The sequence below is a fragment of the Jaculus jaculus genome, chromosome 6 (assembly GCF_020740685.1).
Source record: "Jaculus jaculus isolate mJacJac1 chromosome 6, mJacJac1.mat.Y.cur, whole genome shotgun sequence".
Lineage (NCBI taxonomy): Eukaryota > Metazoa > Chordata > Mammalia > Rodentia > Dipodidae > Jaculus > Jaculus jaculus.
The window spans coordinates 10060611-10085084 of NC_059107.1; the positions used below are offsets into that span (position 1 = coordinate 10060611).

The window sequence follows — 24474 nt, forward strand, 5'->3', positions numbered from 1 at the left end:
AAAAAAAAAACCAACAAAGTAGTCTTTCATTCACAAAATGACCTGGATTCCCATGACCTCACGGTGCCTCCCTCATAATAGGAAGAAAAGATAATGATGTCAAAATAAAAGGGAGACTGATTGTGAGGGGGAGGGGATGTGATGGAGAGTGGAGTTGCAAAGGGTAAAATAAGGGGGGTGGGAATTATGGTTTACTGTCTATAATTACGGAAGTTGTCAATAAAATTTTTTAAATTAAAAATAAAACCAAAAAAAAAATTCCAGACACATGTGCCACCTTGTACATGTGGCTTATGTGGGCACTGGGGAATTGAACCTGGGTCCTTAGGATTTGCAGGCAAGCACCTGAACCATTAAGCTATCTCTCCAGCACCCCCCATTCACTTTTTATAAACAAACATCTTGATTACTTTGGGGAATAAGAAGAGTAAAAATAATTGTTGACAGCCAGTTTCTTTTATTTATTATTTATTTATTTATATTTTTATGACAAAGAGAAAGCAAGCAAGGGGCGGGGGGGGGGGGAGAAAGGACATACTAGGGCCCCCTACTGATGTAAACTCCAGACATATGCACTATTCTCTGTGTCTGGCTTTCCATGGGTACTGGGAAGTTGAACACAGACTGTCATACTTTGCAAGCAAGCACCTTCAACCACTGATATCTCCCCAAATGACAGACTAATTCCTTTTGTTGTTACCCAATTTATTCATTTTGTTTAAATTCATTAAGCTTTAAAGGATGGGTTATACATTTATTATTGTTTGCATTTACATATCAATAGACATTTCAGTGCTAGTTATTGGCAGAAAACTTTGGCAGTATCTAAGAAAACTAGCAGAATTTGCATCTATATCAGTGATGTTCATAATAAGTAGTTTTTTTTTTCAGAGTAGGATCTCACCCTAATCCAGGCTGACCTGGAATTCACTATGTAGTCTCAGGGAGGACTTGAATTTACGGCAATCCACCTAACTCTGCCTGGGATTAAAGTCATGTGCCATCAAGCCTGGCTAAAAAGTTTTTAAGGGAGGCACTGGATCTTCAAGGTTGTAACCAAATCAATGAGCCAATCTTTTGATGTTTTTATAATTTGAATGGCATTATTGAATAGGAAGGCCATTTCGAAGAGGAAAGATGTTGGTCACTGACAGCCAGAGGTCCACCCTCAGGGAGGAAGCCCAGCCCTAACACAAAAACCTGACAGGCTCATTCAGCCACTTGTTGGTGCCATCTACTGGCATCCCTGAGTTGCAGGAACGTGACCTGAAGCCTTATCCAATCATGGACAACGGATTGAGAACGGTCCAATCAGACCAACACGCAGCAGTCGGGGGCGGGCCCTCTGGAACTTCCGGTTTTGTCTTGGGCGCCGCCATCTTGGTTCCGGGATCCCGGCTGCGCGTTTGGTTGTTAGTGAAGTTGGCGGCGGTAGCTTCGCTCCTGCGACGTCCCTGTGCCGGAGCTCCACGGGGACACGCGACAGCCCGGACAGCCATGGTGAGTGCGCGGGCCGGGGCGGCGGGGGGAGGCCGAGAGACCCGGTGGGAAGCGGCTTGGCGGGTCCGGAGTCCGCGGAGTCCAGGCCTCGGCCGGGCCGCGGAGCCCTCGGTCCCTCTGGCTGGGGCTGGGCGGTAGCCGCGACCCCGGGCGTCCTGTCCCGGCCCCGCGGCGACTTCAGCTCCCGCTGGAGCCTCTGCCAGCTCCGTGCTCTGCCCGCGCGTCCCGGCCTGTGTGGCGACCCGGGACGGGCGTCGTTGTCCCCAACGGTCCTCCGAGCACGGGAAGCGGGACCTCCGAGCTGTCCCCGGCCCAGGTCCTCCGAGGACTGGGGACAAACCCCAGATCCCACCTCCTGCCATCGTTCCTGGACCACAGCCTTTCCCCTCACCAGCTTGTCACTATCTGTTCCCAGCTACACTTCACGGGGACATCGTACTTTGTTTTATTTTTTATTTTAAGTAATTGTTATGCTTATCTGTAGATGTGTGTGGGAGATAGGAGGACAACCTTGGTTTTTTTTTGTCCTCTCCTTCCACTTTGCTTGAGTCAAGATTCCCGTTTCCCCTATCTTTTGTTTTGTGGGGTTTAAAAAAAACTCTATTTATTTGCAAGCAGAGAGAATGGGTGCCTCGGGGTCTGCAGCCTCTGCAGATGCACTCCAGATGCATACTTTGTGCATCTGGTTATACGTGGGTACTGGGGAATCAAACTCAGGTTATTGGGCTTTACAGGCAAGCGCCTTAAACTCCCAGTCCCGGGTATTTATTTTTATTTTTTAGTTTTCCTTATTTATTTGAGAGAGAGTAAGAGAAAGAGGCGGGGTCGGGGGGTTGATGGGTGCACCAGGGCCTCCAGATCCACTGCATAACTTCAGGCACAAGTGCCATCTTGTGCATCTGGCTTATGTGGGTTCTGGGAAGTTGATCCTAGGTCCTTTGCTTTGCAGGGAAGGACATTAATCGCTAAGCCATCTCTCCAGCCCTGTTTTTTTTTTTTTTTTTTTTGAGGGCAATATAAACATTTTATTTTAGGAAAGTCAGTAAAGCAGAAAGCTCCTGAATTGGGAGGGGTCCCAGGCTGATAATTGTGGGGTTCCTCCCCCTTTGGTTTGCTGTTTTTCCAGCTTTCACCCTCAAGTGTGGGCTTTCTCCTGGCTTTTTGACATAGAGGCTTGGGACTATGAATATTTCATTCACTTTTATGTGGGTGCTGGGGAATTGAACATCTTGGGAAGACTTGCAAGCAGGCACCTTTATCCGGTATGCTATCTCCCTTCCCTTGATTTAATTTTTTTGTAAGCTCTTTACATGAGAAGAAAATACAGAAGGATAGTTTGAGTACTTGTAATAAAATATCCCTATGCCTGCCCTTTTGTCTGCCCTAGGAACAGTGGCTTTATCAGAATGTTTTGAGTTGGGCCTACTCCTTGGAAACTTTATAGGGTGACTTGTCCTCAGCCAGTCTCCATTCTTTATTTGGTCCTGGATTTTAGAACTGTCTGACACCAGGTACCCACTGCTGCTTGTCTAGTCTCTTGGAGTGTCTAGGAATGTCATCCTAGGGTCCTGTGTAGAGAGCACACCAAGTTGTGGGGTGGAGCCTGCCAGGAGAACATCTGAACGCCCTGAGGCTGGAGGTCGCCTTCCTTCATCTAAAAGACACTTGAGTTGTTTCTGTGTGTTTACTAATATGAACAGTGAGTGTTTAGTTGTTACGTTACCCTTTTTCTGGGGTACATGAACAAGCATCTGTTCATTCTAGATGAGTCATCAATGAAAGACCAAAGTCCAGCCTGGTGAACCATTGACTTTATTAGGTGTTACACAGCATGAGTGAGGGTTATGTACTGGAATGTGGTTGATTCCCAGACAACTGCCTCATAGCAGTTGTCCTGCTCATTGTGGATGACAGTCTTAGAGAAATTGCATCATGCAGTCTCCCTTTAGTTAAGCTTCCACCTCCTATATAGACTAGTCTCACTGAAGATCATTTGTTGCCTGTGGGGCTGGAAGGGGGACTTGTTGCAGTTAGTTTCATGTTGCTGGCAGAAAACATCCGCCCAAGAGCAGTTTGTGGAGGAATGGGCTTATTGTGGCTTATAGACCTAAGGGGAAGCTCCATGATGGCAGGGGATCACTTCCTGGCCAACAGCAGTAGGAGAGTGTGCCAAACACTGGCAGGGGGAAGCTGGCCATACCACCTGTAAGCCCACCCGCAACAATCTATGGCCTCCAGGAGGATCCAATACCCAAATTGCCACCAGCTGGGGACCTAGCATTCAGAACACTTAGGTTTTGTGGGGAACACCTAAATCAAACCACCATATTCCACCTCATAAAGTAACCATCCATGTAATAAAATGCAATGCATTCAGTCCAACTTTAAAAGTCCCCATAATTTTTATCATTCCCAATGATGTTCGAAGATCCCCATAGTGCAAGGTCTTTTGACTGGGCCATAAAAAAAAAAAAAAAACTATAATGGCACAGAATGAACATTTACACTGCAAAAGATAGCATTGGGTATAGCAAAAAAAATAGTCAACTAATACAAGATTTAAAACAAAGAGGGTAAACATCAAACTCTGTAGCGCCAAGTCTGATAATCCATGGTTTGTCTTCATGGCTCCATTGGGTCTCCACACAGGTAATCCAACAAGCCTGCCTTACACTGCCAATGGCCATTTCTAAAATACAAAAGTGTCGCAAATCCAATGACCCTCTCTGTCAGGCATTTGTTACACTCCATACTACCAGTTGGGCTACCAGTTTGTTAATCCAGGGGGTAATCAAGTAGACTTTGAAGAACAGGACAGTCCATTAGCATTCAGGACCCTTCAAAAGAGTATATATTCTTTCTGTTGTCCCAGTGCAGATCAGTTGGCCCAACCCAATGGTTATAATCTCTCAAACAGTTGCAGCTGAATGGGCAGCAGTTTTGGCCCAACAGTTTCATTTTTTTTCTGTCATGTCATTATGTTTACATCAGTCCATTTCTACGCAGTGCAGCACAAGTTCTTCGGATATGATCATAACAGCAAGCCTCTCACACTGCCTTTAGCTCGGTCCAGGTAAAGCTCTTTCTTACCCTCATAAGCAAAACCTTACAGTCCATAGTTCTTACTTCATTCAGGTCTTTCAACTCTGACCAGAATTGTTCATTAAGCTGTATGTACAGTACTGCAAGGCTTCTCCTAGGCCAAGGTTGCAAATCCTTCTACATTCCTCTTATAAATCAGCTCAAAAGGCCAAAGCCACAGTCAGGCTTCTAGCATCAGTGACCCCACTTCTCAGTACTGACTTTATGTTTGCAGTTAGTTTTGCATTGCTGGTGGAAAAGACCCAGCCAGGAGCAGCTGTGGGAGGAGAGGGTTTATTTTAGCTTACAGACTTGAGGGGAAGCTCTATGATGGCAAGGGGAAACAGTGGTATAAGCAGAGGCTGGATATCTCCTCCTGGCTAACATCAGGTGGACAACAGAAGCAGGAGAGTGCTAAACACTGGCAAGGGGAAGTTGGCTCTAACACCCATTACACCACCCCCAACAATTCCCAAATTGCCACCATCTGGGAACCTAGCATTCAGAACATGTAAGTTTATGGGAGAAGACCTGAATCAAACCACCACAGGGAGCAAGAGGAAGTAATGGAGGTTGGAGAGATGGCTTAGCATTTAAGGTACTTGTTTGTGAAGCCTAAGGACCCAGGCTTGACTCCCCAGAACCTACATAAATCAGATGCACAGGCATGTGTCTGGAGTTGGTTTGCACTGGCTAGAGGCCCTGGCCATTCCCCCCCCCCCCCGCCTCTTTCTCTCCCAAATGAATATGTAAAAAAAAATTTTAAAAACAAAATTATATTTTTAAAAAAGAAAATAATGGCTGGAGTCCCAGGCTTTGGTCTTGTGACCACTCCCTTCCACTCTGGAGAATTTTTGTTTGTTTTTAGAGGTAAGGTCTCACTCTAGCTCAGGCTGATTTGGAATTAATGTAATCTCAGGGAGGCCTTGAACACACAGCAATCCTCCTACCTCTACCTTCGGAATGCTGAGGTTGTGCCTCCGTGCCCCACTTCACTCTTGAGTATTAACTGCTCATTACCATTATTAGAAACCAAGGTATTACTGTTAATTTCATTGGCATGACTACCTGCCCAAGTGAACCTATTCCAAGATAGCAGTAAGAGATCATGTTATGTCAGAGGAAAAAGTCATGCTATGTCAATAGGAAATGTAGTGACAGCTATCTTCACATTATGATTTCAGTTCCTTTGGGAATATTTCCTGAATTTTGATTCTTGGAACTTTTAGTTTTTGAAGAACCTTTGTACTGTTTTCAAAAATTGATGTACAAAAAGGTTTAGTGATACACACTTGTAATTGCAACAAGTTGCAGTGGAAATTTTCATTTTTTCAAATTTTTAGATTTTTTTATTTGCATGTTCATATATGTATATGTATGTATGGGTGTGCTAGGGCCTGCAAATGAACATCAGATTGTTGCACCACTTTCGCATCTGGCTTACTTGGGCTTTGGGATTGAACCTGAGCAAGCCGACTTTGCAAGTATGAATCGTTAGTCATTGAGCCTTCTTATCAGCCCCTGCGAAACCTTATTTTAACAGCTTTTTTTTTTTTTAAATCACATTTATTGATTTCCCACTGGACAGAGCAAGTGAAATGGGAGGGAACTATATGAAGATGTGGATGCAGAGACATGCTTTTGGGCAACAGTATTGTAATAAATATGTGGTGTTCATTTTACTTACAAAGTCTGGGGCCAGATGGGTTAGATTGCATGAAGCATGCTTTCTGTGCATGTCAAAGCAAGAGATGTGCTAGTGGGAGCACTGACGTGGAATCTGTGTGGTGCGTCTGTGTCAGCAGGAAAACAAGGAATGCGACCGAAGTATTTTTCTGTGACTTATTTTCATGGTTGCATAATGTTCTTTAAATATTTGTCCTATAAACATTACATTTTTTCTTTTCTTTCTTTTTCTTTTTTTAATTTTTATTTCTGGTTTTTCAGGTCAGGGTTTCACTCTAGTCCAGGCTCACCTGTAGTTCAGATGTAGTCTCAGGGTGGCCTCAAATTCATGGTGATCCTCCTACCTGTGTGTGTGTGCCACCATGTCCGTCACATCATTTCTTCATCATAAAATTGTTACTAAAGAACTAGCATGTTGGCTCATGGCTTTTAGCCCAGGACTCAAGAGACTGAGGGAAAAGAATTGCTGTGAGTTTGAGGCCAGCCTGAGGTACAGAGTTGAGTTACAAGTGTACCTGGGCTAGAGTGACACCCTGCCTAAAAAAAGAAAGAAAGAAAGAAAGAAAGAAAGAAAGAAAGAAAGAAAGAAAGAAAGAAAGAAAGAAAGAAAGAAAGAAAGAAAAAAAGATTATTGCTTGGCAAGTATCAAATATTTTCATTAACATGTGGATAAGTTGTATAATTGATCATTACCAATTAATAAAATTGTTCTTCTTTAGTAAGATCTCTGTGCCAGCTCTCAAGTGTAGGAGACTATTTCCACATAAGGTGATGGTGGTCTGTAACTTTTTTCCTTGGCACTTGGGTGGATCTTTGCACAGCGTAATCCACAACCAAAACACAAGTCTGTTAACTTCTGTTCACCGTCTCTTGTAGCTGTGGTTGCTCAGGTCTCAGTGTGTTTGAAGGAGCTAGGAAAATGAGCACATCTGTGGTAAGTGTTATACTCCTTACCTTGCTTTATACTTTTTTTGTTGGTTTGTTTTTTCAAGGTAGGATCTTGCTGTAGCTCAGACTGACCTAGAATTTACTCGGTAGTTTAACAGTTTTGAAAAGTGGACTAAGGGCTGGAGAGATGTCTTAGCAATTAAGGTGCTTGCCTGTGAAGCCTAAGGAACCATGTTCAATTCCCCAGGACCCACATTAGCCAGATGCATAAGATGGCACATTTTTCTATAGGTTGTTTACAGTGGCTGGAGGCTCTGGCATGCCCATTCTTTCTCTCTGTCTGCCCCCCACTGAGATAAATAATATTTTTTAAAAGTAGGTTAAAAAATAAAACTGGTGCTGGGTGTGGTGGCACATGTCTTTAATCCCAGCACTTGGGAGGCAGAGGTAGGAGGATCGCTATGAGTTTGAGGCCACCCTAAGAGAACATAGTGAGTTCCAGGCTAGCCTGGACTAGAGTGAGACTGTACCTTGAAATCCCGCCCCCCCCCCAAACTGAAAGAGAAATATACATAGATGTTAACATTGACACATTGGGATACCAAGACTATAAGGCCTTTTTTTAGAGTGATTGAGATCTCATGCAAATTGGTCTGGTTTTTTTTTTTTTTTTTTTTTTTTGATAGTGTACCACAAAGGTCTCTTGTAGGGTTTAAATGGATCCTAGGAAGATAACATGATCAGTTATTGTGATCTGTGAACTCTAAGCAGGCTTCATGGACACATGCATGATTGATGTGGACAGTGCTCCACTCATACCCTGAGGTAAGACTGAATTCTGCAGTGGTAACAGTTTCCCAATACTAAAGAGCACAGATCCATTTAATAGGTTTTTCTGGACTTGTTAAAATTTTATAGTTCTGGACAACTTTAGGAAGACCCCACTGATGCATGACAATACCTAGAATGTTTGGAGAAACAACCTACTTAAATAACTCTCCACACGTTTTTCTGCTAATGTATATATGAATGTTGTAACACTGTCAAGTATATGTTTTCTGTTAATAGTTTTTGTTGTTTGTTCTTAACCTTCTCGCTGTACTCTTAGTTCAGTTTCTCAAAATTCCATGAAGTACTTCAATTATCGCCCAGTGAAAACACTGTTCTCTACTAGCTGCCTTACGTCTTCTGGCATGCTTGAAGCTACTTCCCGCAGTCTTTGTGTGGACATTCTCTCTTTCAGTTTCTGTCATTGCCTTGCTGATGCTGCCTTCCTTTTCCTCCTCCTCAGTGCTGGTGGGGTTGAGTGATCAGATACCAGCGACGGTTGGCCTACTGTACAATGGAGGTGAGAAAGCATGTTCATTACTTTTGTATTGCTGTGATAGAATACATGAATAAAACAATGTGGGAGAGAAAACATTTATTTTGTTTGATTGCAGAAGTGCTAATTCATTATGGCAGGCAAAGGTGGCAGGTTAGAGTGACTATCCATGAGGAGGAATAGCTCTTCACATCATGGCAAACCTGCAAGTTGAGAGCAACTGGGAGCCATAGGCTTGTACATATCAAGTTCAGAGCCATTCCTTCCACTCTGTAATGTATTTCTGCCAGCCATATTCTACTACCAAAGGCCTCCACAGCCTTCAGAATAGCCCAACAAACTGGGGAGCAAGTGCTCACAACAGTGAGCCTATGGGGGAAATTCCTGTTCAAACCATAGAAGGAAGTGTCTGGAGCACAGGATCTTTTAGTATTACCATGCCCTACTAGGTCTTTGGGGAACCACAACTCAGCCCAGACAGGGCAACAAATGGCCAGATACTTCAGGTACAACAGTGTGCATCACTCTTCCTAATAGAGAACCATGGTTTGTTGAGGCCTGGCCTGCCCCTTCCCCTTCTCTTTCTTTTTCTTGTGTGTGTATGAGAGAGAGAGAGAAAGGGAGATAAGGCTGGAGAGATGGCTTAGCAGTTAAGGGGCTTTCCTGCAAAGCACAACAAGCCATGTTTGACTCTCCAGATCCCATGTTAGCCAGACACAAAGGTGAGGCAAGCACAAGGTTGCACATGCCCACTTGGTGGTGGAAGCCTCTGGAGCTCAATTGCAGTGGCAGAGGCCCTGGTGTGCCCATTCTCTCTGTCTCTCTTAAAGAAAGAGGCATAGAGAGAGAGAATGGGCTTGCTGGGGCCTTCAGCCACTGCAAACAAACTACAGGTGCATGTGCTACCTTGTGCATCTGGCTTACGTGGGTCCTGGGGAATTGAATCTGGATCCTTTGGCTTTGCAGACAAGTAAATGTCTTAATAACTAAGCCATCTCTCTAGCCTGCTGAAGCATCTTCTAAAGGCTGAGGGAATACAGAAGTAAGTAGATAACAGACCAGATTTAATCACATAGCCAATTACAAAAATGACTGTAGTTAGGAGTATTTACTTGTATTTTACTGAGAATGTTTTAATGTTTTTCACTAAGTATTAGTATGGTGGCAGAGCACTTTCCAAGCATGTGCTTTTGTGCATATCCACATATATTAGTTAGGTATCTTTGTATTCTTCCCTTGTATATTTTATGTTATCAAATACAGTATTGATTATGTATACTTCTGTACTTAAATGTTGTTAAATTTACGTTATTTAAATAATAGGATATCAGAGAAAAGTAAACATCACTACAATGTTTTTTTCTATGGAAATAAATGGGTGCATTTTTTTTTGAGGCAAGCCCAACAGACTACCTTTTTTTTTTTTTATATGTGTGCGAGAGAGAGTGGGGGGGGGGATTGGTACACAGGAGCCTCCAGTCACTGCAGTTGAACTCCAGATGTGTGCGCTCTTGTGAACATGGGTGACCTTGTGTGCTTGCATCACTGTGCGTCTGGCTTATGTGGGACCTGGAGAGTTGAACATGAATCCTTAGGCTTCACAGGCAAGCACCATAACTGCTAAGCCATCTCTCCAGCCCTGCATGCATTTTTAAAATTTTATTTATCTATTGTATTTGAGAGAGACAGAGAAAGAAAGAGAATGGATACACCAGGGCTTGCTAGCCACCACAAGTAAACTTGAGACACATGTGCCTACTTGTGTATCTAGCTTATGTGGGTTCAGGGGAATTGAACCTGGGTCCTTAGGCTTTGCAGGCAAGTTTCTTAATGGCTAAACTATCTTTCAGTTACATCTTACAATTAATGTATTCTTGGTTGTATATATGTAGGATATTTATATCATGTTTGATAGGACTATGTCTTTGTTATGGTCTTTACTTGGAGATTAAGTATAGTGAGCAGATGCATTGTCAGATTGAGAAGGGATGAATTTGTAATGGTTAATCTTGTCAACTTAAGGGTGTTGCAAGACACATGAGAAGTTTGTAAAACACACTTTAACCTCTGCACCATCTTCCCAGGCCCTAGTTTACAGGCTGACCTGGAATTTACTGTGGAGTCTCAGGGTGGCCTTGAACTCACAGCAATCCTACCTCTGCCTGCCTCCCCAGTGCTGGGATCAAAGGCATGTGCCACCATGCCTGACCCTAGTTTGTGTTTTTAAAAATATTTTTATTTGGGCTGGAGAAATGACTTAGCAGTTGAGGCCTTTGCCTGCAAAGTCAAAGAACCTCAGTTCTATTCCCCAGGACCCACGTAGGCCAGATGCACAAGGTGCCGCATGCGTTTGGAGTTCATTTGCAGTGGCTGGAGGCCCTGGTGTGCCCATTCTCTGTCTCTGCCTCTTTCTCTCTTTCGTTCTCTCAAATAAATAAATTAATTAAAAAGTATTTTTATTTGAAAGTAAAAGAATGAGAATGAGTGTGTCAAGGCCTCTTGCCACTACAAATGAACTCTACGTACATGTGCCACTTTGTGCTTCTGGCTTAATGTGAGTACAGGGGAATTGACCCGTGCTGACAGGTTTTGTAAGCAAGTGCCTTTAACCACTCAGCCATGGTCCAGTCCCCTGAATGTTCTGTTTCCTGATGTGGTGCTTGTGATGTGTGGTTCTTCCCCTCTGGCTCTGCTTTATGTCTCTTCTCATGTCGCTTTAATGGGTTACTTTGAACGTGACAGTGTGACAGTGCTGGGAAGATGGCTTATTGGCTAAGGACACTTGGTTGCAAAGCCTGCCCCTCCGGATTCAATTCTTAAGCCATCCATGCAAGCCAGATGCAGAAAGCAGTGTTACAGCAATAAGAGGTCATGGCTCATCCATATACCACACGTGCATGCATGTGCACACAAATAAGTAAAAGAAAATGTCAGTGTGTTTGACCACTTTTTATTGGCCTCCATTCGCTTATATAGGGCCATATAGGACATTGATGATAGTCGTTTCTATGTTGATTCCAGCAGTTCTTTGGATTTAGGAAGGACATATGAGTGGCTGTGAATGCAATTTCTAAATGAAATTTGAATAAAATTGACTCTTGAAATTGTAGTTGGCATTGAGACATGTGTTTAGATGGAAAACCACCAGATTATCAGTTACATGCCTGTGTTTACTACCTTTGTCAATTGTCATTAGCACATTTATATAGGCAAGATATTTAACTTTTTTTTTTTTTTTTTCTTGCATGAAAAAGAATGCTTGGGCTGGAGTGATGGATTAGTGGTTAAGGTGCTTGCCTAAGAAGCTTAAGGATCCAGGTTCCATTCCGTAGTACCCACGTAAGCCAGATGCACAAGGTGACATTTCATTTGGAGTTTGCTTGCAGTGGCTGGAGGCCCTAGTGTACCTATTTTCCCTGTCTGCCTCTTTCTCTCTCCCTCTCTTAAGTAAAATAAATAAATAAGAGCCAGGCATGGTGGTATGATGGTGCATGCCTTTAATCTCGGCACTTGGGAGGCAGAGGTAGGAGGATTGCTGAAAGTTTAAGGCCACCCTGAGACTACATAGTGAATTCCAGGTCAGTCTGAGCTAGAGTAAGACTCTGCTTCAAAAAAACAAAATAAATAAATAATAGAAAGCAAAACCTTTTTAGGTGACTGCTTATTGCAAGAAAAAAAAAGTGCTTATCAAGCTGCATACGTAAAAAAATATTATTTAAGAGTGAGGGTTATAAGAGAAGCAGAGAGAAAATGGGCACAGCAGGGCCTCTTGCCACTGTACATGAACTCCAGACGCATGCACCCACCACCTTTTGCATCTGGCTCACGTGGGTACTGGGGAATCAGACCTGGGTCCTTAGGCTTCACAGGCGAGTGCTTTCAGTGCTAAGTCATCTCTATAGCCCAAGCTGCAACTCTTAAGTAAGAAACACATAAGAGGTGCTCACAAAGGAGAGAACTTTGGTATTTCTGTCTTTTAACCCAAGGCTGAAGGCTTGGGTTGAGAAGAATATTTCATTTTAGGGATTGGTGTCATTTGAGGATGTGTCTGTGGACTTCACCTGGGAGGAGTGGCAGGACCTCAGTGAGTCACAGAAGAAGCTCTTCAGGGACGTGATGCTGGAGACCTATAGCAGCCTGGTGTCCATGGGTGAGTGGAAGTCCCCAGTAACAATAATCTTACATTAGGGAAATAACTATAGGAACCATTACAAAGATTTGTTTTTCTGTGCTGGTGACTGAACCAAAGGTCTTGCTCATGCTAGGCAAGCACTCTATCCCTGTGTCTCATCACCAGTCCCTTTGTTTGATGCTGTTTGCATTTCTGTGGTAATTAGGGTCAGGCATGTTGTGCACTTAATGCCATGCTTGTTTCCTCTTTGGAGAAATGTCTGCTTGGATCATTTGCCCAGCGAGCTTGCTGGGAGACATCTTCTAGGGCTGTCTCTCCTGGTGTTGAATCATATGGCTCAGTAAAAGGCTTCTCACCAGTGCCCTTTTCTTGCTTCATGTTAGTGGATGGGCTCAGCTGGTTATGCCAAGAGTGAAGCACCCAGGACTGGAGCAGGAACACTGTCATGTTGAGCTGCAGGAGTTAAGTTTTGGTTGGTTTTATCTTTAAAATCCAACTCTTAGTGGGTGGGTGAGTGTTTAAATATATCAAGTTCCTGTGTTTCTTCTCTGACCTATGTTACTTCTTTATGGGCCTTCAGCAGCAACTGCAAATGAGCTCCAGACACATGTGCCACTTTGTGCATCTGGCATTGCATGGTAATTAGGTTATTGAAAGCAGGTTGTTAGGTTTTGCAGGTATGCGCCTTAACCACTGAGCCATCTCTTCAGCCCTCATATATATTTAATATAGTAAGGATTTGTTTCCTGCCTTTGATGCATGTGGGAGGGCCTTTATGCTGGTATGGAGAAGTGTATTCTTTCGCTGTTGGATCAAATCTTCTACAAATATCTGCTAAGCCCCTTTGTCCCATAAGTGTGATTTACCTCCAGTGTTCCCTTATCTCACAAGCATTATTTATTTACATGTTGTAATGGTTTGAATACGAATATACATCCCCCATAGTCTCAAGAATTTTTTTGGTTTTTCAAGGCAGGGTCTTACTCTAGTTCAAGCTGACCTGAAATTCACTATGTAGTCTCAGGGTGGCCTCAAACTCTCGGCCATCCTCCTACTTCTGCCTCCTTAGTGCTGGAACTAGGGTCGTGCGCCACCACACCCAGCTTCTTAAGAATTTTTTAACTTTTTAATATTTTTTTAAAATTATTTTTTATTGGTTCATTTTTATTTATTTGAGAGTGACAGAGAGACAGAAAGAGGCAGATAGATAGAGAATGGGCGCGCCAGGGCTTCCAGCCTCTGCAAACAAACTCCAGACACGTGCACCCCCTTGTGTATCTGGCTAACGTGGGTCCTGGGAAATCAAGCCTTGAACTGGAATCCTTAGCCTTCACAGGCAAGTGCTTAACCGCTAAGCCATCTCTCCAGCCCAACTTTTTAATATTTTATTTATATATGTTTTGGGGAGAGAGAGAGGCAGAGAGAATGGGTGTGCCAGGGCCTCCAGCCACTGCAAACAAACTCTAGATGCATGCGCCACCTTGTGTATCTGGCTTACAAGGGTTCTGGGGAATTGAACCTGGGTCCTTAGGCTTTGCAGGCAAGTACCTACAACTGCTAAGCCATCTTTCGAGCCCTCGAGGATTTTTTTTTTTTTGAGGTAGAATTTCATTGTAGTCCAGGCTTACCTGGAATTCACTATATAGTCTCAGGGTGGCCTTGAACTCACGGCAACCCGCCTACCTCTGCCTCCCAAGTGCTAGGATCGAAGGCATGCGCCACCATGCCCGGCTCTCAAGGATTTTTGATTAAAGTTAAGCTTCCTACGTAAGAACTTAGCTGCCTGCTGCAGGAGGTATCACTGAGGGTAGATCTTGTTCAGTGCTCTTTTTTATACAGAGAGCCAGTTTGCAAAATCACACATTCACAGCAAAGATGAAAACACCAAGAGCTAGCTTGGAACACGAGTAGAGTTCTGCCTTCTGGGCACTGAGTAGGAAGCTTAAGCTTTAAGCTGTTGGGGACATGTACATTCAAGCCACCAAATACACTATAGCATCAACACTGCACCTTATTTACTGTTTTGAATTTACCATGGTGACACTTGTCTCTTCTTGCACTTTTTAATTTTAAGCTTATATTATCGGGATAAATGTTAAGTTTTTACAATTTTGAGCTCTGTATTCCCAACACACCTTTTTCTATCTTAACTTTGAGTGTCTGTCTATCTTCACTGGTGCATCACTGGGTCTGTTTTCATGTTACCCACTCAACCAGCTTCTGCCTTTTCATGAGAGAATACCATGTGCTTACACTCACAGTTGTTAATGTTATGCCACACTGCTATTCTTTTAGCATTTTGTTGTTGCTGTTTGTTCATATCTTCTGTTCTTTTCTTCCTTGCTTATAAATCTGTGTTGTATGGTGATTTCCTATACAGATGAAAGTTAATTCTTGTCAGTTTCTCTTTATGCATTTGCTCTACACTTGAGTTTTGCCCTTTCATGTTTTCATATTGGTACTATCCTGTGGGATTTCTAGTGTGAGACTTACTTCGTGGATCATTTGTTAGGGAGTCTAGGCATAATGAATATTGTGAATTGTTTATATCTGAAAGCTTTCATTTCTCAATTATTTTTGAATTTTCTTTGTTTTGTTTTGTTTTGCCCAGGCTGACTTGAAATGTACTACGTAGTCTCAGGGTGGCCCCAAACTCATGGCAATACTCCTACCTCTGCCTCCCGAGTGCTGGGATTAAAGGTGTGCACCACCATGCCTGGCTTGAATTTTCTTGGTAAACTGTTGTTGATTAGAACTATTTCTTTATACTTTGAATATATCATCCCATCCTGTCTGGGTCTGTAAGTTTCTACTGTTAGAGAAACCTACTGTTAACTGTAATGGATGTTGTTTAGTAAGTAATGTAATGCTTTTTTTCCTTAGTATTTTTGAATATATAAAATCCTACCCCCTTTTGGGATATAAACCTCCCTAGGCTACCCTGAAACAGTGAATTATTCTACATAAATATATACATAATTTTTTTTAAACCACCACACAGCCTTTTATTGCCCCTGTTGGGTAAAATATAATTAAAATAGACTTAGAGAACATAATTTTTTATATATATAAAATTCCAGTTTCTGTGCTACCATGCTGGCTCTCTTGTTGTTTTATAGTCTTTGTTTCATACTTTGACACTTTGTAATGTACCTTTGAGAATGATTTGTTTTATTGAGTCTATTAGATATTCTTAAAGCTCTCATAAAATGTTCATGTTGTCCAAAGGTATAAACTGATGTATTATCATTCTTATTTTTTAAAATTTATTTGAGAGAAAGGTAGGGGGAGAGAATGGGCATGCCAGGGTCTCCAGCCACTGCAAATAAACTCCAGACACATGTGCCACCTTGTGCATCTGGCTTACATGGGTCCTGGATCAAACCAAGGTCTTCGCTTTGCAGGCAAGCGCCTTAGCCACTAAACCATCTTTCCAGCCCATCACCTCTGTCATTCTTATTTATTTACTTATTTAACAGAGAAAGAGAGAGAGAGAATGGGTGTGCCAGAGCCCCCAACCACTGCAAACAAACTCCAGACGTGTGCACCCCTTGTGCATCTGGCTAACATGGGTCCTGGGGAACTGAACCAGGGTCCTTTGGCTTTGCAGGCAAACACGTTACTGCTATGTCATCTCTCCAGCCCTGTCATTCGTTTTTGCTTTTTCAAGGTAGGGTCTCACTCTAGCCCAGGCTGACCTGAAATGTACTACATAGTCTCAGGGTGGCCTTGAACTCATGGCAGTCCTCCTATCTCTGCCTCCCAAGTGCTGGGATTAAAGGTGTGTTCCACTACACCTGGCATCCTGTCATTCTTTAATAGGCCTTACTTAGCAGTTTGATAGAACTTGTACATTTCCTATTAATAGTAGTGCATGATTCTTGGATTTAGGAGGGGTCCCCCAAACTTATGAACCCCATTTTAGGTCTTTATTTTAACAAATAATAAAATGGACTTGAGAAGGCTAAATTACAAATTAATGAGTTTACTTAGGGAGAAATCATAATTTTTGAGGTCTATTTAGGAAAAAATTAGTATCTGCAAGAAGGCTGGGGTACTTCTACATTCACAGGAGATTGAACATAGAAGCCCTTTCAAAGAACAGACCAGAGAGGATTAAGAAATAGTGAAGGACTCAGAGATCAAAGATAAATCTTACATATAATCAAAGTGTGAGGGTACCCCCAAAGCATGACACAGATAGAAGGCAAGAAGAAAAATACCCAGGCCAAGATGATATAAGTATTCTCCTGTTCCCAGTCAAGCTGGAAAGAAGGGACAAACTCACATGGATATTTAGGCCAGGTCATGGGGCAAAAGGAAGAGAAGAACAGGTGAGTGAGCTGGGGAAGAAGAGAGTACCAAAGCAGAGATGATGAAATTCAGGTGAGAAATGGGTAGTAAAGATTTACACCCATAGTTACTCCAAGTTTAGAGAAATTACACAGGTAGCAGACCCAGAGTTTAGGGGAAATACCCACATGGTACATCTAGAGTTTGAAAGGAATACACAAGTGGTAGATCCTGGGATTAGAGGAAAAGTCATACATGTGATTAAAGTGAGAAGTTATTCCAGAGCATAAGGCAGGTCAAATCCAAGAAGAAAAATATCCAGGCCAAGGAACAATGCTCTCCCCTGCCTGGCCAGGAAGATAGGGGGAGCTGGACTTACTGCCTCCAGACAGAGATCAGAGGGCAGAGCAAGCCAGGAAAGAAGAGGCTGGGTTATGTGGATGACCTCTTTTATATGGAGCAGATATCCCATCCAGGTGAACCTTGTCATCAGTCTCAAGTGCATAAACAGAGACCTGGTTAGTTCGGATTTTTCAAAGGGCTGGACCAGGAGGGACCAAAATCTGATTAGTTTGTGGGCTTAGCAGTAGGAGCTAAGATTTGATCATGGATTCAGAGGGATGACTCAGAAAGGTTGAGCTGAAGAAGTAGGAGGCAGTTACTTCTGGCATGTCGCTGGCAGCATCTTGGGGAGACAGGATCAGACCCAAGTTTCAGTTTTGCCCAGATGGACAGAATGGCGCTTCTTTTTTCTCTCTTTGGGCTTCTGTCCCTAACTAACTGCCTGAAAAAAGCTAGTTTTCCTCTGTTTCTTTTCCACTAGGTCAGTGCAATACCAAACCTGAGTTGATCCTGAAATTGGAACAAGGAGCTGGACCATGGACGGAAGATGCCCCAGTCCAAGGCCTGCCAGGTCAGTGAATGAATCCTAGATCAGGATGAAGAGAGCTTGGCAGATGGTGTCTGTGTTGAGCTTTTTGTCACAGGCTTAAGGATAACTCTTACTCATCAGATACTTGCTGTGTACTGTCTACAAGGAAAGCTCTCCCATGTAAATTCATCCCTTCTTTCCTGTTTATATATTGTCTTAGGCTCAGCAAGTGATATTTACTGTATAGCTCTTCTGGGACCTCTTCAGGGGCTTGGTTATTTGGGGGGGAGGGTGGGAAATGGTAGTGCCAGGGCCTTTAGCTGCTGCAAACAAACTCCAGATGCATGCGCCACCTTGTCCATCTTGCTTATGAGGATTCTGAAGAATTGAACTTGGGTCCTTAAGCTTCCCAGGCAAATTTCTTGACCACTAAGCCATCTCTCCAGCTCCCCACTTTTTTTCATATTTTTATTAAATTATTTTATTTATTTGCAAGCACACATAGAGGAGAGAGACAGACAGAGAGAAAATGGGCACGCCAGGGCCTCCAGCCACAGCAAATGAACTCCAGACGTGTGCCCCCCCTTGTGCATCTGCCTAATGTGGGTCCTGGGGAATTGAGCCTCGAACTGGGGTCCTTTGGCTTCACAGGCAAGCACTTAACCACTAAGCCATCTCTCCAGCATTTTTTTTTTTTTTTTTTGAGGTAAGGTCTCACTGTCGCTCAGGCTGACCTGGATTTCACTATGTAGTCTCAGGGTGGCCTCGAACTCATGGTGATCGCCATACCTGCCTCCCAAGTGCTGGGATTAAAGGCATGAGCCACCACACATGGCTCAAGTTCATGTTTTTTAAAAACATTTTATTTTTATTTATTTATTTGACAGAAAGGAGGGAGGAAGGGAGAGAGAATATGGGTACACCAGGGCCTCCAGCCACTACAAATAAACTCCAAACGCATGTGCCCCCTTGTGCATCTGGCTAATGTGGGTCCTGGGGAATTGAACCAGGGTCCTTTGGCTTTGCATGCCAATGCCTTAACCACTAAGCCTTCCCTCTAGCCCAGCCTATTTTTTTAATTACTTTGTTTTGACCCTCATAGGCACTAGTCTGTTGTTATGGGACTAACAATAGTGATCCAAGAAATTCATTGTGTTCTGAAGATCTTCTATTGTGTTGGGAGACTGAAATTTTAGCCTTATAAGAATAACTACATTTTTTTCTTTATTTATATGAGAGAAAGGTCCTGAATAGAAAAGCTCTAAAAAGCCATTGAAAGAAGATTTTTACTTTTAAACTATGCTTGCTTTTGAACTATGTTTACTTTTGAGACCACAAGTTTTTTTTCCAAATTTTGTATACAGTATGTAGGTGGATATGAACTCTAGACTTCGGAATGGTGATTATTTCATTATAGATTCTAGTTTTGTCAGTAACTTAAATGTTTTTTTTTTTTTTTTTTTTATTTGAGAGTGACAGACACAGAGACAGAGATATACAGAGAATGGGTGCGCGAGGGCCTTCAGCCACTGCAAACAAACTCCAGACATGTGCGCCCACTTGTGAATCTGGCTAACCTGGGTCCTGGGGAATCAAGCCTTGAAATGGATCATTAGGCTTCACAGGCAATCGCTTAACTGCTAAGCCATCTCTCAAGCCCAGTAGTTTTATTTTTAAAAAAAATTGTTTATTTCAGAAAGAGAGCAAATATGGGCATACCAGGACTTCCTGCCACTACAAATTCCAGATGCATGTACCACTTTCTTCATCTTGCTTTTTGTGGGTACTAGGGAATCCGATTTGAGCAGGCAAGCTCTGCCAGCAAGCACCCTTAACCACTGAATTATGTCTCCAGCCCCATGTATATCAGTAGTTTTAAACAAATACTGAAAACATAGCTCCTCAGGCAGTCAACTAGGGAAATTAATAAGAATATTAGAAAAGATTCCTAGAATTATGTCCATGTTTATCATGTTATCAGATAATAGTTTGGACAAGTGCTCTACCACTAAGCTATATCCTCAACCTGTAAGACACCAGTTTATAAAAATGAAAGAGTCCCATGGATAGGCTAGATTTGGGCTTGGTATGCCATCTAGGAGGTCTTGGACATGAATTCAGAAAATAAGAATGACTTGTTGAAAGACTCATTTTATTAGGGATTATAATAATTAGCCTTATAACTTGCTCTTTGTGGAAATTAATTCAACAAATGCAATAGATTTATACAGAAAACTCCATTTCTTAGGAAAATTTAGCAAGTGAGGCTGAGGAAATGGCTCAGCAGCAGTTGTAGGAAATTGTTTCCAAAGCCTACTGGCCTGGGTTTGATTCTCAGTACCTACATAAAGCCAAATGCAGAAGAGTTGGACAGTGTGTCTGGAGTTCATTTGCAGTGGCAAGAGGTCCATGTGCTTGTGCTCTTGCTCTCTCTCTTCCCCCTAAATAAAAGTCATTAAAAAATAATAATTTGTAGGCTAGAGAGATGGCACAGTGATTAAAATTTAATTAACAAAATCTCTAAAGTATGAAGAAGCATAATTTTATGAGTCAACGTGTATTTGTCCAGAACAAATGTAGAAATGACAGAAGTATGCCCAAACCCCAGAATTGACATACTGTAAGTACAGTTAGTTTGCAAACCCATTTTCTTGAGTGTAGATTTATTTACATGTTATGGTTAATCAAAATTAAATTAGGGAAGCTATGAAGCTGTCATCTTCCATAGGAAGAAAGATGATTTGCATTTGAAAAATGCTACAGGTATCTGCTTCTGTTTCCCGAGAAAGTAAGGTTTAAACACACATGGACAATGATGCTTGCTGTGAATTACATTCTTGTTACAGTAATAGACAAGTGTTGATTCCATGCAAATATTAGCTCGGGAAACCCCTCCATTTCACAACTGATATAGAAGCAATATAAAATAAGATTATATCCACTGCTATTATAAGTAGATGAAATTAACTAGTAAACTCCATAGCTATACATTAGGTTACTATTGTCTATTTTTTCAAAAGAACAAAACAATGTAATGCAAGTATGATAACATTATAAAATATATTAGTCTAGTCCGTTATGTTAACTCATCAGGGACATAATCCATATACCTAATCATTAATATCAGTGTTTTGTAATCTTAGGTTATTAGGATAGCATTTAATTATAATTACATTGTACTTATATCAGATGTATTATATTGCAGTTATATCAGAGAGGCTTCTGTGTTGTTCATAGGTATGGCTACTTTTATTGCTTTTTAGATCTACAGAATGTGAAGAACCTGAATGATACCATCCAAGATATTCAGAAGAGACATTTGTATGATATAGTAATTACGAACAGCAGGACATCAACTGAGAAGAGGTTTAAATTGGGAGAAATATTCAATGTGACCTCAAATCATGGTTTAAATCTAACTGTAAACAACAGGAACACTTCTGAGATAAGATCAGAGCTGCTCAATATATGGGATAATGTGCTTCTTCCTTGTGAACCCGAAGAGCTGCAGGCTAGTGAGGAACTTGGTATTGTAACCGAAATGCTCCCCAGATGTCCTGAGCCTCCTAGTCTGTATCACAGTGTTGAACCTGGTAAACAGTATTTTCAGTATTGTGGTCACAGTGAAGCCTTTCACATGAAGACATTATGGTCACATAGTATGTTTCCTCTAGGAGATACCTCCAGTAAATTCAGAGAACATGAGAAAGACTTAGATATATTAACTCTTCCTGCCCAGGAGATGACCCAGTTAAGAGAGGAAACATTGGAATGTAACGTGTGCCAGAAATTGTTCTATAAGAAGTCTAAGCTCACTCAGCATGTAAAAACACACAAAGAAAAGAAATGTTGTAAAGGTAGCAATTCTGAGGCAATGTTCATTAAAAAACCAGACCACAGAAAACATCAGAGTTTGCTTGTAGGGGAAAAGTCTTATGTTTGTAATGAAAATGAGAAGTGCATTTGTGAGATATCAAAACTAAGTGTTAATCAGAGAATCTACATAGGGGAAAGGAGGAATGTGTGTGGGAAAGCTTTTTGCCCAAAATCAAATTGCATTGTGCTTCAGAAACCTCACCCAGGTGAGAAATCCCATGAATACAATATATCTGGGGAAACCATTAACCAGAAATCAAACCTCCAAAATCCAAGTCCTCAAAAATGTGAAAAAAACACTAACCCTACACCAAACCTCTATTCACACCAGAGAGCTCACACAGGTGAGAAAACCTATGAATATAAACCATGTCAGAAGTCTCTCAGTCACAAGTCAGAACTCATTGTACATCAGCAAACTCAGATGCGTGAAAAACGCTATGTGTGTAATACATGTGGAAAAGCCTTTTACAAGAGAACCCACTTAAATGCACATCAAAGAACTCACACAGGAGAGAAGCCCTATGAGTGCATGGAATGTGGGAAAACTTTCAGGCTGAAGTCATTTCTCATTGTACATCAGAGAATTCACACAGGTGAGAAACCTTTTGCATGTGCTACATGTGGGAAAAGTTTTAAGCAGAGGACAAGCCTCTACACACATCAGAGAATTCACACCGGTGAGAAACCCTATGAATGTAAAGAATGTAGGAAGTCATTTATTCTCAAGTCATATCTCACTATACATCAGAGAACTCACTCAGGTGAGAAACCCTATGAGTGTAATGTATGTGGGAAAAGTTTCAAGCAGAATTCCCATCTTCATACGCATGAGAGAACTCACACAAGTGAGAAACCCTACGAGTGTGTTGTATGTGGAAAAAGTTTTAAGCAGAGCCCGAGCCTCTACACACATAAGAGAATCCACACTGGTGAGAAACCCTATGAATGTCAAGAATGTAGGAAGTCATTTAGTATCAAGTTTCATCTCACTAGACATCAAAGAACTCACTCGGGGGAAAAGTCGCATGAGTGCAGTGTATGTGGAAGAATATTTAAGCAGAAGCACCGCCTGATTGCACATGAGAGAACTCATCTAGGTGAAAAGCCCTATGAACCTAGGAAAACTTGTAGCCGTTTGTCATCTCCACATGCACATTAGAGGATTCAGAGGTGAGAAACTGTTGGTGTGATTCATGGGAAAAGGCCTTCTGCCAGACATCACACTGGTACATCAGAGAAGTTACACGAGTGAGAAACCCTACAAAAGTAAAGATCTGTAAAATATTCCATCAAAGCTCCACTTCATGGTACATTAAAGATCTCATAGAGGTGAGAAACCATATGAACAGAAGAGTGTAGGAACTCTTAACTATACAGTACGACTTAGTGTACATCTAAGTGTATAGCCAAGTAAATTTTTGTATAAAAACCTTTGCCCATATGTCATATTTTAGCATTCATTTAGGTGATTCACACAAGTGATAAAGCCTATGTATATGGAAAATTTTCGACCACAAGTTGTCCATTACTGCATACCAAAGAAAAAACATAAGGGGGAAACCCAAAGAATATAATTTATTTGCAGAAAAGTACTTAACTAGAAAACAAAGCTCAATGACCATTAGAAGTCTCTTGTGAGAATCCTTATGAATGTGAAAGATAGAAAATGTTTAAAACATCAGGCATCTTGTACTGTGCATGAAAAAAATGTACATAGGTGAGTATACTGTAAACAGAGAAACCTTTAGGAAAGCCAGATATTTGCACATCACAGAACTCACACTGCTGAGAAAGTCACGTAATGGACATGGAAAAGCCTTTCACCAAAAATTAAACCTCTTGGAACATGAGTGAGCTCAATTTGCAAGCACATGAGTTTTTTGTTTGTGGTAAACCCTTTGGCAGGATGTCAAACATTAACATATTGGAAAGAAATGCAGCCACTATATCTGGAAGAACTACCTTTTCCAGTTAAATGTCAAGTGGCATTTTAATCAATCCAGGGGAGATACCCTAAAAAGCTTACTAATAAGAGAAATGGTTTGTGACAAAGCAACCCAGAAACATTCATCTCACAAAGGCAACAAGTCCTGAATGCAGTGTGTTCTTTGAATTACTTTCTTTGCTGTCCAGCTCAGCCTGTGTTTTGCGGTGTTACCATTTGTGAATCTAACTTAACATTTCAGTGGGATGTAAATGCATGTGATGGCATTTATTTCCACATTGCCTCCCCAAAATATCTTAAATTCTCCCTGCATTTTCATGTGTTTGTCCTGAAATGCAGATAACCTCCAACATGCTTTAGGATACTGTGTAGAGAAGGGTGCTGTGACCTGAAGAGGTTTTTGTTGGAGAGCAGTGATCCTTCTACATGCTCTGTAAATCTCTTTAGTTGTGTTAGTGATAACATTCTGCATGGTGTGTAACAGGAAATAAACTCACAGCCATTAATTTACTTTCATACATTGTTGAAACAAACTGCTTGTTGCTTTAGAAAATTAACTTGAGAGAAACCTGTGTTGCCACATTTTACTCTCATGTGGTTTTATGGGAGAAAACAAATGATAAAATTATCTCAAAGTTTGACTATGTTATCTGGCATTGAAAACAAACTAAAGTATACATTCTTTCATGTGGAAATGCTTCCAGCACAATTTTAAAGAATATGTTTCAGAACTTTTTGACCAAGGGAAATTACAAACTATGGAATTTGTATCCTCATTTTTAATGAGAAATAATAAATGTTGAAGTTTTTTAAATATCTGTCATGAGATACATGTTGATGCTGCTGCCTTTCAGGGTGCATTGGTTATTGCCTGG

At 41.7% G+C, this 24474-nt stretch overlaps 1 protein-coding gene across 1 annotated transcript; it reads left to right on the forward strand.

Moving 5' to 3' along the window:
- Positions 1–1137: 1137 nt before the first annotated feature.
- Positions 1138–24413, forward strand: LOC105943958 (zinc finger protein 2 homolog). Its single transcript, XM_045151722.1, has 5 exons — positions 1138–1160; positions 1316–1500; positions 8399–8503; positions 17728–17817; positions 21039–24413. Exons 1-5 carry the CDS (start codon positions 1138–1140, stop codon positions 22811–22813), a joined length of 2178 nt encoding a protein of 725 aa, XP_045007657.1. The 3' UTR covers positions 22814–24413.
- The last annotated feature ends 61 nt before the right edge of the window (positions 24414–24474 follow it).